The sequence below is a fragment of the Limulus polyphemus genome, unplaced genomic scaffold (genome assembly GCF_000517525.1).
Source record: "Limulus polyphemus unplaced genomic scaffold, Limulus_polyphemus-2.1.2 Scaffold25, whole genome shotgun sequence".
NCBI lineage: Eukaryota > Metazoa > Arthropoda > Merostomata > Xiphosura > Limulidae > Limulus > Limulus polyphemus.
Genome location: NW_013665635.1, coordinates 1,390,755 through 1,406,150, shown reverse-complemented (window position 1 = coordinate 1,406,150; position 15,396 = coordinate 1,390,755). Strand labels below are relative to the sequence as shown.

At 30.2% G+C, this 15,396-nt stretch overlaps 2 protein-coding genes across 7 annotated transcripts in view; one reads left to right on the top strand and one right to left on the bottom strand.

Moving 5' to 3' along the window:
* Window positions 1-3,043, top strand: part of LOC106459099 (nuclear pore complex protein Nup50-like) — a 33,915-nt gene extending 30,872 nt beyond the window's left edge. For all 4 annotated transcript variants that reach the window (XM_022385621.1, XM_022385630.1, XM_013918688.2 and 1 more), the window contains one exon: window positions 2,201-3,043. In XM_022385621.1, coding sequence (XP_022241329.1) covers window positions 2,201-2,403 — 203 coding nt within the window. In that variant the 3' untranslated portion in view covers window positions 2,404-3,043. The remainder of the gene's footprint in view (window positions 1-2,200) is intronic.
* A 7,816-nt stretch (window positions 3,044-10,859) lies between these two features.
* LOC106459012 (nuclear transcription factor Y subunit alpha-like) overlaps window positions 10,860-15,396 on the bottom strand; it is a 29,267-nt gene continuing 24,730 nt past the window's right edge. For all 3 annotated transcript variants that reach the window (XM_022385597.1, XM_022385610.1, XM_022385601.1), the window contains one exon: window positions 10,860-12,234. In XM_022385597.1, the coding sequence (XP_022241305.1) occupies window positions 12,163-12,234 (72 nt within the window). In that variant the 3' untranslated portion in view covers window positions 10,860-12,162. The remainder of the gene's footprint in view (window positions 12,235-15,396) is intronic.

Below are 15,396 nucleotides of genomic sequence, written 5' to 3'. Positions count from 1 at the left end.
ATGAAAAGTTGCTTCCCTTATATGTAATGGTAAAAGACACAAAAACACCCATAACAACTGCAAAACACAAAATGTGAAACTGCAGTTTTGCATGTATCTCAACAAATCTTTCTGCCAAGTTTGGTGAAGATCCATCAACAGGAGGCGAGGTAGTGGTAAAAAGCACCCATTAAAAAACTGTAAAATGCAAAACTGAAAATTTGAATATAGCTTCCCATGGACCCAGTGAAATATGAATATGATATGCCAATTTTCAATTCAGGCAAGATTAAACACTCACTAATTTTATAATTAAACTGTTTCAGCGTCTCGGTATACGCAGTTTCAACTTGTAGGACTATATGATCATACCAATAAACCTATAATGTACACACCTCTCTAATGTCAGCATAAAGTTTGCCTGCAGTGGTAGCATGATTTTTGATGTTGTCATTCACAATCATTCTCTGTGCAGTGCAGTATTCCTCAAGTAATTTTACAGCTCCTTTGATTATGGTTTTAGTACTCTTACTGTCCTTTTCTGCAATAAGACTTCATCTGTGAGTAAGTGAAACCTTGTGCCATTATATATGTCCTCATACATTTTACAGGTTTGAGCAAATTTTTTATGATTAACATGTTTTCACTGTGCTACAAAAAGTTGGTGTCTATAAAGTTGTGCTGCTGTACATGCAAATGTTAGGAATGCATAACAACAGCTTTGACAACTGAACAACAGTCATGCGATCTGTTGAATGGCTTTTCACAGCAAAGAATTCATGCTAGAGTTATAATAATTCCTTTATGATACTACATTATTTCATTAGTTAAGTTACATTGATTTTTGCTAATTACTTTATCATATTTACCATTATACTTCCTTTTCCGTGTCTTATTATTATTATTAATGAACGTTTGCAAATTTTGTTACATTTAATTTTTATCTGTTACTGAGAATTTAACTCATCACTTCTATGTGCTTTATCAAGTGATGTTAAACATATTTCATATTATGGTTAATATATTAGTTTTACTGTGTGTAACTTGTTTATATTTTAATTAATTAGAGTATCAATATTCTTGCTGTTCAATGTATGATTAAGTTTTTCATTTAATTTATAATTATTTATTAATTTCTTTCTTTATAAACATTAGGTTTTTAGTGTACTATCCTGCTACCTGACTCAATAGCTAAACATTATTTTTATCAGATGTCACTCTGCTTTAAAGTTGCACCTTTGGAGCCATTAAATGGGATTTCATTGACCACAAAACATTGTTAGGATAAACAGTCTATACATTTTTCCTTATACAGATGTTATGTTCTTCTAAGAACATTAAATCTATGATAGTACATTAAGCAAACAGTTAGTGTTTTTATATTATATAATTGAGGAATTCTCCAATGTTTCTTTAATGTTACTTTCATTAACAGTATTGGTTAGAATTTTTAACATATCTAGTTTCATTACTTTTAATTCTTTATTAGTGTACTTTTATCATAGAAAGTGTTTTGCATTATTTGCTTAGTATATGGATTTAAGACAATATCTTCTAAAGCTGGCTGAACCTCGTGAGATACATTATTGGGTTTATGGCTGAAAACATCACTAATAGTAAGGGCACCCAACTGATGAAACAATGCCTTCAAATCCTTATAAGTAAGAATGTAAGAACAGTATATGTAATTCACTATAATTATTACCAGGTTGATTTTTAGTTTTTCACTAAGTAGTTAGCTTGCTTTGAACATACATTGATATTATTACTACATCCTTATGTCTGATGTTTTGTGATCAGGCTGATATTGACATAATGATAGGTTAATTAGGCAAACTTTATTACTTCAATCCAGTAATGACTGGAAACCAGTGACAAAAATCAATTTGGGAACTTCAGAAAGTGGTGGTTTAAGGAAGTACATATATTTAAACAAAAATTATATTAATTTAAGTATATTGTGTTTATTGTTTGTTTTTATGCTTTTCCTTTTCTTGATTATGAGTTGTTGATTGGTATTGTGTATATTAAAGATTTATACAGACGTGTATTTATTTCCTCTGATCATGGGTGCAAGACTTCGTAACCAGCCTCCATATATTTGTGTTTTATTACTTAAATAATTAGATATATTTTGTTAATTTTTATTATCAAACTCAATTTAATTTTAATTATTAAAGGTTTCAAGATATTTTTTTCTCATCTTTTTTTCTTATTACAGATAACATTTTGTTAAATATTAGACTGAATTCCACTGTGCCAATAAAAAAAGTAGGAAAGAATAATGTGCTTATCGTTTGCAATCCCAATCCTCCTATGGACATAAAATCATCAAATACAGAGACAATCACTTTTCTGATTCGTGTGAAGACCAGTGAAGAAGCAGATGAGCTTCTCCTAAAACTAAATCACTTTAAGACTTAGAATTCCATATTTTTTTTTAAGTCTAACTCTGGTTGTTTTATCTTTGCCATTCCACATGAAAGAAATAGTCAATTTCTTTATTATTAGCTTTGCACATGTGGAGATTGTTTTAGTTGTTAAATTAACCTAGATACACATTCTTCAGGAAAATTGTACAAGTTTGTTAATTACTTAAATATTGAAAAGCAGGTCTTAAGTTATAAAAGGTAATTAATTTGCTGGGATACAATACATAAAATATTTTTATACCTTTTAGAATAAAAAAAAAGACTGGTGCCATTACTTGAACTACTTAAGAGAAACTAAAATTAATTGTAACAAGATTGCAAAATTATTTTCACTGATTAGTTAAAGTTATCAGCAAGCACATATCAAGTTATCTTTTTCAATTCATCCATACTGTCACAGTCAGGGATTATTGTAAAATCTTGATCATTTGCTGATTACATTTGACTTGTATCATTACATGAAGTTTTTTACTGTTTCCATGCCAACATAGCCTGAATCTCACAAAAAGATTTATTTTGAGCTTATAAAAATAACTTGTATATTATTACAAAATACTTCCATGGAACAGAAAAATATACCTGTAAAATCAAACTGTAAAAAAGTTTAGAATAAAACTTTCATTATTACCTTACAAGGTTGATTTCTAGTGCATTTTTCTCTCATTGTTAAGTGTTATACTTATTTCACAAACTTGACTACTTTTTAATTTTGTTTGTATTTTAATAAAGAAAAAATAATGTACAGTTCTTTTAAAAATTTGGTATTTAGAGAGATTTTATTATAGTCAAATATCAAATTGTTAAATGTTTTGTAAAAACAGTATGATAGAGCAATAAAACTTTTGTGATTAAAATGATTACTCATTATTAAATGAGTTTTATAATTGTCACTAAATTGGAAAATATTTAATAAACAATTTTGGATGATTTTACAAAATATAAAAATTATTTGAGCTTTTATTAATTAACTTTTTTTTTGTTTCAATGGTGATAAAGTAAACTGTGTCTGAGCATCTATCAATTGCTGTTTTAATGAATAAACTATTTGTTGCAGTAAAGTATTTAATGAGTATCATTGAAAGTTTAATTAATGAACAGTTGCCTGCTGAGACTGAAGAATTTAGCAATTTTAACAGCAAATTTTTTAAAGATACTTTTGGTTATCTAGAAGTAGCCGAGTATCTTAATGATTTAAGTTTTTTGTGATTGAATCTTAGTCTCAGAGTCCATTCATTATTCTAACTAAAACATCCTCGATATAGTGACTTGTGTACTCCACTCGCGACTGTAAAACTGGATTTAAAGTCGATCTCCAAACAACTAGCCTACACAACCTTCCATTACAAGTAGTTCCATAGAGTACCTGGAACCTGATGAACTCTGTAGCTTGAAAGTATAGTTGCAGAATTACATCAGTGATTTAACCCGGAAGAAAACACCCATCTACCAGGAAGAATAAGACTTAGCTGCAGATGCCAGTGAACTGCAATGCTTACGCAGTAAATTTAGTCCTAGCATGGTGACAGCAGACCAACAGGATATCTTTGCCAATAAGTTCATGGTGGGGCTCATTAGTGAATCTGTGTAACATTACTTCAATTTTAGAGACATTATCACTTTAACTGAAGCCATTTCCTTGACAAATCATATGAATGTAACTTCAACCAAGTTGCAGGGGCAAAAGAAACCTACAATGATAACTGCTGTGGCTCTGCTGGAAATGCAATCCCATGTGATGAAAAGCTGCAACAGATAGTACTACACCACCAAATATTTTATGATGATTTGATTTGGCCTGAGTGGCCATAAGACAAGCAGCAAAATTATCTCAAATCTGCTGGTTTACAGAATAATAGAAGGAACACAAATAATAGCCGTGAACAGTTCAGTTACTTCTAACATAGGTATCCCTTCCCTGTAACTCCATTTGTCTTTATCTTTTTGTAATTGGTGGTTAGAGCGTTCAACTCTTAATCTGCCATTTATGTGTCCCAGGCATCTGTATACAGCATAATCAAGGATTTTCATCTGGAAAAGTGACAGGTACACAAATTGGTTTTACTATATTCCCGCTCTACTGTTGCATACTTCAAAAAGCTCGAGAATGAAATGGGGATTCATGCTATTCAATAACGTACGCCGATCAAGCCAATGGACACAGCACCTATGGATTTCCATTTGGTCAAACTGTACAGACAGATGCTGAGAGACCAGTGTCTTCTTACAATAGATAGATTATGGAAAGCTAATAGGGAGGAGTGGTGTGCTTTGAACATGAAAGTTTTATGATGGAGCTTTTTGCAATGGACAGGGACAGTAGTAGAGAGAAGTTGAAAACACTCAGGAAGGAGATATAGGAGAGGTGAGCTTTTACACTGAAATGCAATAAGAGTCATTATCTGGAGCCCATTGCTTAGAGAACGTGTTCTTAAATTATCATATACATCAATTAAGGTATCAACTTCATGAAAGCAATACTTTGGCTGATGAGATGTAATAAACGTTGTTATAGGCTAAGTCACTCACAAGTTTAGGTCTATTATAGACAAATAGTTTGATTACTTTCATGACTATACAGGAATTACTTTGAATGGATCATCGCTAAATTGTGCATAAAACACCTATGAAAATCTCATGTTCAATAACAACATATGTCCGCCAGGACATGATGCATACTTCACTTCGGAAAACCGCCGATCAACTACGTTATTAATATATACATGCTGGTCTAGAGTATTTCCAAAGTTGTATATCGGTGAAAGTTCATCTTTCAAAGTAAGGATATATTTGTAGTAGCTGTTCGTTCTGTAGTTTCGGGTATTGAAATTAAGAAGTCGGTTTTATTATTTTACCAAGTTAAATCTTATTTTATTTCCATTTAACAGAAATCCGTTTTTAGACGGAACTCTGTTTTCCTTGAATGGAAACTAAGCTGCAGGGTTACTGTCAAAATGCATGGTAATCAGATAAAGCATGACCAGACATGGTAACGTGTTGAGGCTTCCAAAATCTTTGTAATGTAACATACTCAACCTTTGTATACACAGAAGCTACTTGTTTGATACGTGCACTTCTGAACTTTTAATGATTTTGCATGTACTAAGAAAATAAATTTGAATATATCTACATCTAATACAGAAAACAGTTACCATAGTAAATATATAACAAATATGAGCCAAGTCTTTTATTAAACAGTAGTAATTTGTCTTAAGTTTTCTCTATTAGTGTATTTTTTCAGATACAATTATAAAATAAATGAAAATCACCTTTCTAGCTAAAAGACTAAGTATTATAAAATAGGTAAAGTACAAACAACTGGATTTTTTACAATTTTAACTGAATTTGTTCAATACATTTAACACAACATAAATACACTGATGTAATACTGCATTGATCTGCACAAAAATAAGACTTTAAAACTACTGTTATATTCAACATCGTTACACAACCTTGAGGTAATTTTCCTCATGATGGTAACATTAGACAGATGCTTTGTGAGCATGACAGCCAACAAAATTCATGTGAAGGTGTAATTACATGATTGGTTATACAGATAATAACATGTGTGTGTTCACAAGCTTGATTTTATTATTGTGCATGCTATCTAACTGTTACGACAATTCGTACGCTTAAAATGTTAAATTAGCAATAAAAAAGTTTTACAAATGCAACTGGAATGAAACAATCCTTTAATAAAACTATATTTTTCACAATATCATACAATTTATGATTACAAAGAACTAACTGAAGCTATTTGTTGTATAAAAACTATGTTGAAAACTACTTAATATTTGCCAAAGTGGACAGTAACCATTCTTTAAGGCTATAAAGTGAACCAAAAGGTTTTCACATAATGACAGTACTATATTTAAATATATTGTTAATTGTAAAATAAAGATGATTAATTCACTTTTGCATATTTCCTGTAGACATTTAAGACTTTTAACACTTGGAATTTTTTACATGTTAGTGGAGTGACTTGTAAAATGAAAACATAAGCTTTTATTAAGTCATGATATGTGCATTGTTACCTTGTACATTTTCACTTCAGTTTTCTCTTCAGACTGATGTTTTTATGTAACATTTCCTTATATTGATCAACAAAATCTGTTACGAAAACCAAATATTTATTTGTATAAATACATACATAAGGTTGGTAGTTAAAGCAGTATATGAATTTTTCAGAAACAAAACTAAAGATTGTCTAACAAATTAACAAGGCTACAATTTGTACTTGGAGAACTGGAAGGCTATTACAAGTTCCTCAAAAGCCATGTTTAAACAGAGCCAATAAACTGCAAGATCAAAGAGTCTTCAGAAGAATTAGAAACATGCTGTACAAGTTTATGCATTGCTTAGGGTACTTGTATGTTATGTATATTTTTAAAGAATATTATCTAAAAATAAGAGGAACTAAAATAAAACATTTATTAATGTTGACGTTTATCTTTTAAGAATTAAGAATGATTAAGTTGCAATAAGTTACTAAGCCTTTGCATCATCAGCATCACATATTTGAATATTTTAACATTATAAAGCACACATAAAAATAGTTTTTTATACATCAAAATGTAACATTAAAATTCTAAGTTGACTAACCTTTAATGTTTGTTATTCTAAAAAGTAGGCAGTAACTGACAGCAAATATATGTAAACAGAAATTTAAACCATTAAAACCAGTGACAATAATAATACATTTTGGCTGCATTGAGTACTAAGCATAGAATAACAGAACTATTCATGTATTAGAACTACAAACAACTAGTTCATTTAAAAAAAATTAATCTTATATTACAAGTCTAGCTCAAATGATATTTACACTGTGATAGGCTAATGGAAGATGACATCACCACCTAGCCACTTTGCATGCATGAAGTGCAACAACTGCTCATAGCAGCAAATGTTTAAACTTTTGAATACTAAAACAGTAAGTTATGGTTAAATGCAATGTTTGCACTACAAGGAAATCAATATGTAATATAATAGTTTCATTATTCTGGACAGAAGATCCAAGAAAGTAACAGGCACTAGGAAGCCTTCCTAAAGATTAAAGAACACGTTGAAGGTCACAAACAGATTTAAATTTTAGAACATGTTAGTATTAAAGGATATACAGTGACAAAGAATGCTAAAGTAATCATTTCGTGAAAGAACCAAGCATCCATCAATTTCATGCACCTCGTGTTATAAAATTTAAATTATGCATCTTTAAACGTCATACCTAGCATGTTGCTTTGACTTGCATTGTGATATATTAAACTACTTAGTGTTTAGATAAGAAATCTAACTGAAATATTAGATAACTGATGTAGGCTATTTTTACCTTAATTTATCAGTTTCTGGATCTTTTTGCTGGGTTCTTGATACCTTGTTTGAATCTTTCTTCTTTTCTTCTGCAACAAAATATTCTTGCTCTTAAAGCAACTATTTTCTTGTCTTCTTCATTTATCACCTTTCTGTGCTTTTCAATGGTAGCTTCAAGTTCCATCACTAAATTGTTTTGATTTAAATACCAGGAATGTTGAACCAAATAGTATCATTTATGAGCTTTTTCTTTTGTTGTTTTTGCATTCTCACTGCACTTTCATTTGGCAACATTTCATTATCACTTCCATTTCTTGTACTTGATGACGGCAGTAAACAATGAGAAGGAATGGCACCTACCTTTAATCTTGGTTTGCTTTTTCAACCAAATACTAAAGAGATCCAAACACAGGATATATCAAATTTGTCTATTCTTTTGCATCTATAAGCCCAAATTTTAAGCAAATGTTCATCTTTCATGGGAAATCTATGAAAACTAATGTTACTGTGTTTATCAAAATTAGAATAAACAGCCACAGCACATTTACAACCCCTCTGTTATGATGATATCTTTTCATAAGCAAAGACAAACTAAAACAGAAGCAATAACAGATTTTGTGATTTCATTGCAAGTGTCTCATCAGGGTTGCAATGCATGAAAGATGGTGAGAGCGAGTGGCCAGGCAATGATGTAACATGCCATGAACTATGAGTCACACAACAGGTATTAAGAGCAAGCCTTATAATGTAAAAGTTTTGACATTGAGAAATTAAAATAGATATCTAGAATAAAATATAAAATTGTAAAATTTTTTGTGTTTAATTACATCCAGGAAGTTTGTAATTTTATATCCTGGAAAATTCAACAGTGAAATCAAGCCTTGAGAAGATCTTGTAGAAATGACTAACAGCACAAAATGTTTAGTTTAACGAGTTGAAAGCTATGTATGTAAAGAAAGCCTGAACAGAAAGGTGTGATGAAAAAATCACGCTGATGGTGAAAGTTTACACAACCTCTCGATAAAATTTACTACAGCAATGTGTGAATGACGCATGCAAAATTATTTCACCTACACCGACAATAAACATAAAGGGAGTAAAATAAGCAGGAGATTCTAATATTCATTATTTATAAATTGTATAAATTAGTAGGAAAAATAATTGTGTACAACAGCCACTAATACGAGTTTGGATATTAAAAGAATTGTACATATATCACTATACTGACTACATCCACCCACTAGTTTGTGTACCATACAGACTCTGTTACAGTAGAAGAGCAAATTTGAGTCCAATTATAAAGAAGATGTAGTGTCAACACTTACTGAAGTGTGTACCCGTGGATTTTGTAGTGTAATTGTTTCTTGTTCGGAGAGATGTTAATGTGAATGATCTCATATGTGGCAACCAGTTTGACCAATGAATAGCATATCATATCTTTTGTAGACCAATCACACAAATATCAAGCTTGTTGAAAGGACATGAATGACTGTTGTATTTGGAATTTCCCATTAAAGCCACATATGGATATTGTGGTGCTAACATATTGGCAGGTGACATTTTTTTCTGTAACAACAAGATGTATTTGAGCTTGCACTGAGGTTTGGTGTCTGTAATTACTCTACTAATTAATTTTTTTTATATCTCATACTTTTCTTTGCTTCAGCTTAAGAATATATTTGTTTACTTTGTACCCTATATCATCTAAAAGCCATTTTCTTCTCCCTAGAAACCCGATAAAGGGCTGTTGGCCAAAACATTGTTTCCATATTTCTCAATAAACGTTTTTTGATATGGTGAGTGTCTTATCTTGTTTCCTTTATGTTCTTGTTACAGTAATATATTTTAGAAGTTAATCAGTTTTATTTCATAAATGTATTGTAACACTTTGGTATTGAAAAACATAGGGAATGTTTTGACATTTAAAATACAAAAATATCTTTAAAAATGTAAATAGTAATGCAAATAATGTAAAAGCCAGTGTTAAGTAGGAATGAAGACCAAAATAATTTTTGAAAGAATGCCTGTAAAAATGTTTAGTTTTTAAATAAGGCACTATTAAATCCCTTGGAATGAATCAAGAATTTTTCATTCCTTTAATTTTATCCACTTTTTTTTTCCCTACCTTTCCACTTTCCATCTGATCTATACTTTCTCATAATAATCTTTTTTGTTTAAAATGTATTTTCAATGAATCTGTTCACTAGATAGACCACTTAATTTTGTTATATTAACCAAATGTGTTGCCTTTCTTTTTTGTTTATAAATCACATCACCAAATTTACTGTCCATTTATATTCAATTTCTATAATACTTCTGTATCTTGCTGGACAATACTACTCATGTAACAGGTATTAAGAGCAAGCCTTACAATATAATGTATATACCCAGGTGTCACAAGTAAATGGTGATATCTAATTTGTTAATACCTTATTATGTCATTACTCTAATGTAATGTTTTTATCACATTTTTTTATTTCTTCTAACTTTATTCAACTATTTAATTTATCTTACTTCTCATATTTTTCTTCTATTTTAGCTTAAGAACATGTTCTCAAGTTTTTGGGCAATGCATCATTTTTTTTTCTTATGGTTTATCTTTTCTAAAAGACATTTTCTCCTCACTGGAAACTCAATGAAGGGCTGTTGCCTGAAATGTTGTTTTCATATTAATCAATAAACTTTAGTTTGGTTGGTGTTTCACCTTATTTTTCTTATACATTCTGTAATTTCCTCACCTAAATAAATAAATCTTCATAATACTTTTAAAATATTAATTCACCTATTAAACCACTATCCTGATCCTAAAAAATTTAAAGCATTTTTGAGTTTAAAGTTCCTAATTATTCTTGATATGTAACTTAAGCATCAGTTTGAGCAAGAAATGCTACATTTTACAGCTACTAATACTATTTTTTCTTTTATTCAAAAACATTAGTTCAATCTGAAATATGGTGACAAAATTATATGCTATAAGGTACACAGTGACTGTGTTAAATCGACCATTGTCACATACATATGGGATATAAATACTAAAGAAATTTAAATTCCTTAATGGAGATCAATTAGCAAGCACTTTTAAACTAATAATGCTTTAAATTAAATTTCTAACCTAGTTTTAGTTTTAACTTACCTTTAAGATCATAATATATTATTTAACTTGAAAGTACTTATGAGATAAAATACTTATTAAATTGAATGCATTAAATATTTATATACCCAGGTGTGACAAGTAAATGGGGATATTTAATGCATTCACAAGCACCAATTAACACATGTTAGAACAAGAATATAACAAGATAGTTTAGATATATTATTTTTTTGCATTATTACATAATCTGTGCTTCACTTGGACAATGTGCACTACATGCTTGTAAAAAGTATAGTGGACCTTTACTTCAGTATATACAGCTAAGGTTCAACAAGTTACATGAAAGTTTCAACAAGTTTGACAAACAATTTATACTTCCAAAAAAACACATTTTCCATAGCACCAGCTATTAGGTATTCCTTATTTTAGTGTTAAATATACGCAAGTGCAATGATAACCTCACTCATAATAATGGAACCATTAAAACTAGTTACGTATCACAAAAGTTATTTAGAACTGACAACCAGGAATTTTTCAATTGAACCTTTATTACTTTATATTATTCTTCAACCCTTTTTTTGTTTTGTCTCCATTGTATAAACCATTTTGCAGTTTCTAATTGAGCAATGTTAAGTATTTTTTAATTAAATATTGTACATTTACAACTCATTCTTACAAATTATCATATTCAAATATTGGTAGTGCAAACTAGAAAAGAAATACTGAGAGTGGGAAAGATACTTTATTTAGTGGGGTGTATATTGGGAGATGTGTAAATGTAAATATGTACAAACTACAGAAATATTTTTAAAAAAAAGTGCATATGAAACACTCAAATCGTTGAGTACTTTGTGCACATATTCAATGAATTACCCCTAGAATTTATATTACACATTCTTTCAGATGATGAATCTAGCCCAAAGAAAAGTAACACTTCAGGGTGGATGAGAAAAAGTGCATTAGTCCTAATGTGAGCTATGCCTACTTTAAATTTGCTAATGTATTAAACTTTATGTTCTATATTTCGTTCTTGTTCAAAGCTTTTCAATCATTAAATATTAAACAAGTAGCAATAACTCTAACACTTAAAATCTATATTATGATTTCTGGATGAAATACAAAAGAAAAAGTATATACTTAGAGAAAATACAGACAAATACTAAACAGTAATGTGGTGCTGCATGAACTGCAAAGCACCCACAGTAATGAAGGTGAGTGATATTAAAATATTCTTTTTATTTACAGAATCGGCCTCACAGCCTGAATATGGTCATTTTATCCAATATAAATTCACAGTAAGTTTTTTTTAGAATGCTGCTACATTTTTTCTCCAGATGTAAACTGATTATGGTTGTATTAGTTAGAATCTCCTGCTGCAGAAATGAGATCACCTGTTATTATTTCAGTGATAGATGATGATCTTCCATTCTGAAAATGAAACAAAGTTTTTCATACATACTTATGAATTACATTCAACATTATTTTTAGCTAAGCAAAACTAATTGTATTGAAGTTCAACTAACAAGTCTAAAGGTGATTTTAGTTAGAGAATGCTGTTTTTTAAGGTATGGAAAATTAAAAATACAACTGCCACATCTCTAAAAAAAATTAGTTTGCTAGTTTTTGCTAATACTTTAATTTCATCAATATTAAATGTAATCATTACAACTTAATAAATAATAAAAATTATGGAGAAATTATTTTACGCATTATTATCCATACCAAAACAAATACATAGATGAAGGAATGATCAATAACTTATTTAAATTTGTAACTTATATTAAAATTTTGAGTGTTGCTGGCTGTGAGGTTAAGGATTGAATCGTAAGCCACTTGCTACTATTTCTTGTAAGTCCTTGGATAGTGGGAAGGCACCAGAAGATTGGTAGTTGGTTATTTCAAGAAAGTTGATTAAAATTGTCTCAGTAATTATAGGCCTATTAAGCTTATATCAGTGGTGGGAAAATGTTTTTGAAAGTCTGATAAAAGACACTGTGCAAAGCCATTTAACAAAGTTTAAAATTTTGTTGAATGGTCAGTATGGTTTCATTAGGGGAAAATCTTGCCTTACTAATTTTTCAACATTGTTCGAAGAGGGAACTGCTTATGTGGATGAGGATATGGGTGTAAATTTTCAGATAGCACTTAACATGGTGTCACATAAAAGGCTTACTAAATAAATTCCCTCTCTATTTATGGGGGGATAGATTGATCACTGGTTAAAAAAACTGGCTGGATAAAATAAAACAGAGACTTGTTATAAATGGAGTTCAGTCAAACTGGATTATTGTCACAAGTAGAATGCATCAAGGTTCAGCATTAAGACCTTTGCTCTTTTGATATACATCAATGATATAGATGAGAAATGGTTAATGAATTATTTAAATTTGGTGATGATATTGAAATTTTGGCTGTGTGAAGGATGTTGCTGCTTTACAAAAGGAGTTGGATTATTCAGTAAGTTAAACAAATAGAAGATGACTTTTAATTATAATACAGGCAAAGTTTTGCATGTGGAAATATCACATTTAAATTATAATTAAAGTATAATTTTGATGGGAACAACCTCAACAGTGGTAGGGAAGAAAAGGATCTTAGCATTCTAGTTGATCAGTCTCTTAAGCCATCCAAGCAATGTATTGTTGCTAATGGCAAGACAAATAGAACTTTAGGTTGTATTAAAGAAGTATTAAATACAAGTATAAACGGGTTATAATTTCATGGTATAGGTCACTAGTTAGGCCACATTTGGAGTATTATGTTCAGTCTTGGGCTTCTTAACTTAAGAAGAACACTGAATTGTTGGAAATGGTCCAGAGGAGGGCTACTAAGATGATACCAGGGATGAAAAAGTTGTCATATGAAAAGTTAAAACCTCTGAAATTGTTTTCTTTTGAAAAAAGAAGAGTTAGAGGAAATCTGATTGATGTGTTTAAGATTGCTAAGAGAATTGTTGGTGCACACTTAATGGTGATAATGGTAGGATTATGGGACACAAATATAAATTTTGGCGGGGTAAAAGTCATCTTCAGCTAAGACAGCTATATTTTTCTAAGAGGCCTTTGGAATGGGTTGCCTTCATGTATGGTGGATGCAGTTAATTTATGGGAGTTTAAGAGATGAGTTGAATAATAAGGACTATGTTCAGTATTTTCTTTTTATCTTAAAGTTTAGTTTAGTGTATGGGATGGCTCAGACAGACCAACAGGTCTCTTGCTGTTCTTAAATTATATGTATAAATTTTTTCTAGGTCTTAAACATTTAGGATTTTACAATTAAGTAGACAATATAATGAGTTTTATAATATGAAAAAATATGATGAATTGGACAAAACTTTCATACACACACAATTGGCAAACAGGTTAATACTCCAGTCACTGCCTACTTTGTGGCATAACCTCTATCAATTATTTCATAAAGGTTTATATCAGAACACTCTCTACTCATGCTGGTCTATAACTGTGTCAGTATATATATGTATCTCACCAAAGTAGTTTTAGACAATTACATTACAATTTTAATAACAATAAGAAACCTTAATCTTTTTGGCTCAGACAAACTTTTGGTAAGCTATTAAAAAACTTCCTATCATCCAGAGTTGCTTATTGCTTATTTTGAGATGTACTTATAAGCTTGAAATAAGTGGACATAATTTCTCTGTTACAAACTATTGAAACATGACTTGCTATACTGGATATGCTCCAAAAGTTTTCAAATGTTGATAAGTTTTCTACTAACTATGTGAAGAGATACCTCACTGTGAACTCAACAGATCTATGCAACATGGACATGTTCTTTAATAAAAAACATGAAAAAACCTTTCAGCAAACTTGTTTTAAACAAATGTTTAATTTTAATAGCTGATCTTTTGAGTTCATTATTGAATATCTCTCCCTGTGTATTAACTTCATGCATATGGGCTCAGTAAATTTGACTGACCTCATAACCGCTATGTAACCATGAGGCTGTATATAACAATAACTCTGAATTTGCCAAGTGTATCTTCATGAAATGTGGCAAGCTTTTAGTAAAAACTACAAGTACATTGTACACAAAAATCAGATTTTTTATTGATAAAGTATTTTCACTAAAGATGTGTGTGAATTTATGAAACCTTGACTGAGTTAATATGAATGCAAGGTGAATAAAAATACTATTTTTTATCTTACAGTTTCATATTTAATTTGCTTAACCTATATAACCTCCTAAATGGCTATCAAAAGTTTTTAAAGGTAAAATGTTATAATCTATCTGTTGTTTTCTTTACCTTAACACTAACTGTGGCTAAGTCATTAATGCACAATGAAATAAAATAAACTCATTATTTTTTTTTTTTTTGAATGCAACATTTGTCACCAAATATTCAATTAACGATCAATGCAATTTCAACTGTTAAACTTTTTATATCAATTTTATTTTTATTTTATGGTTTTACTGCCTGGCTTGTAACATGTAAGCAGTTTATTCTTCTGTAAAAATCAGCACATCTAAGAGGGAACACACAGCAGATTCTTACACAGGAACATATTCAGGGGCGGATTGGCCTATCGGGATACCGGGACTTGTCCCGGTGGGCCGATAGTCTAACTC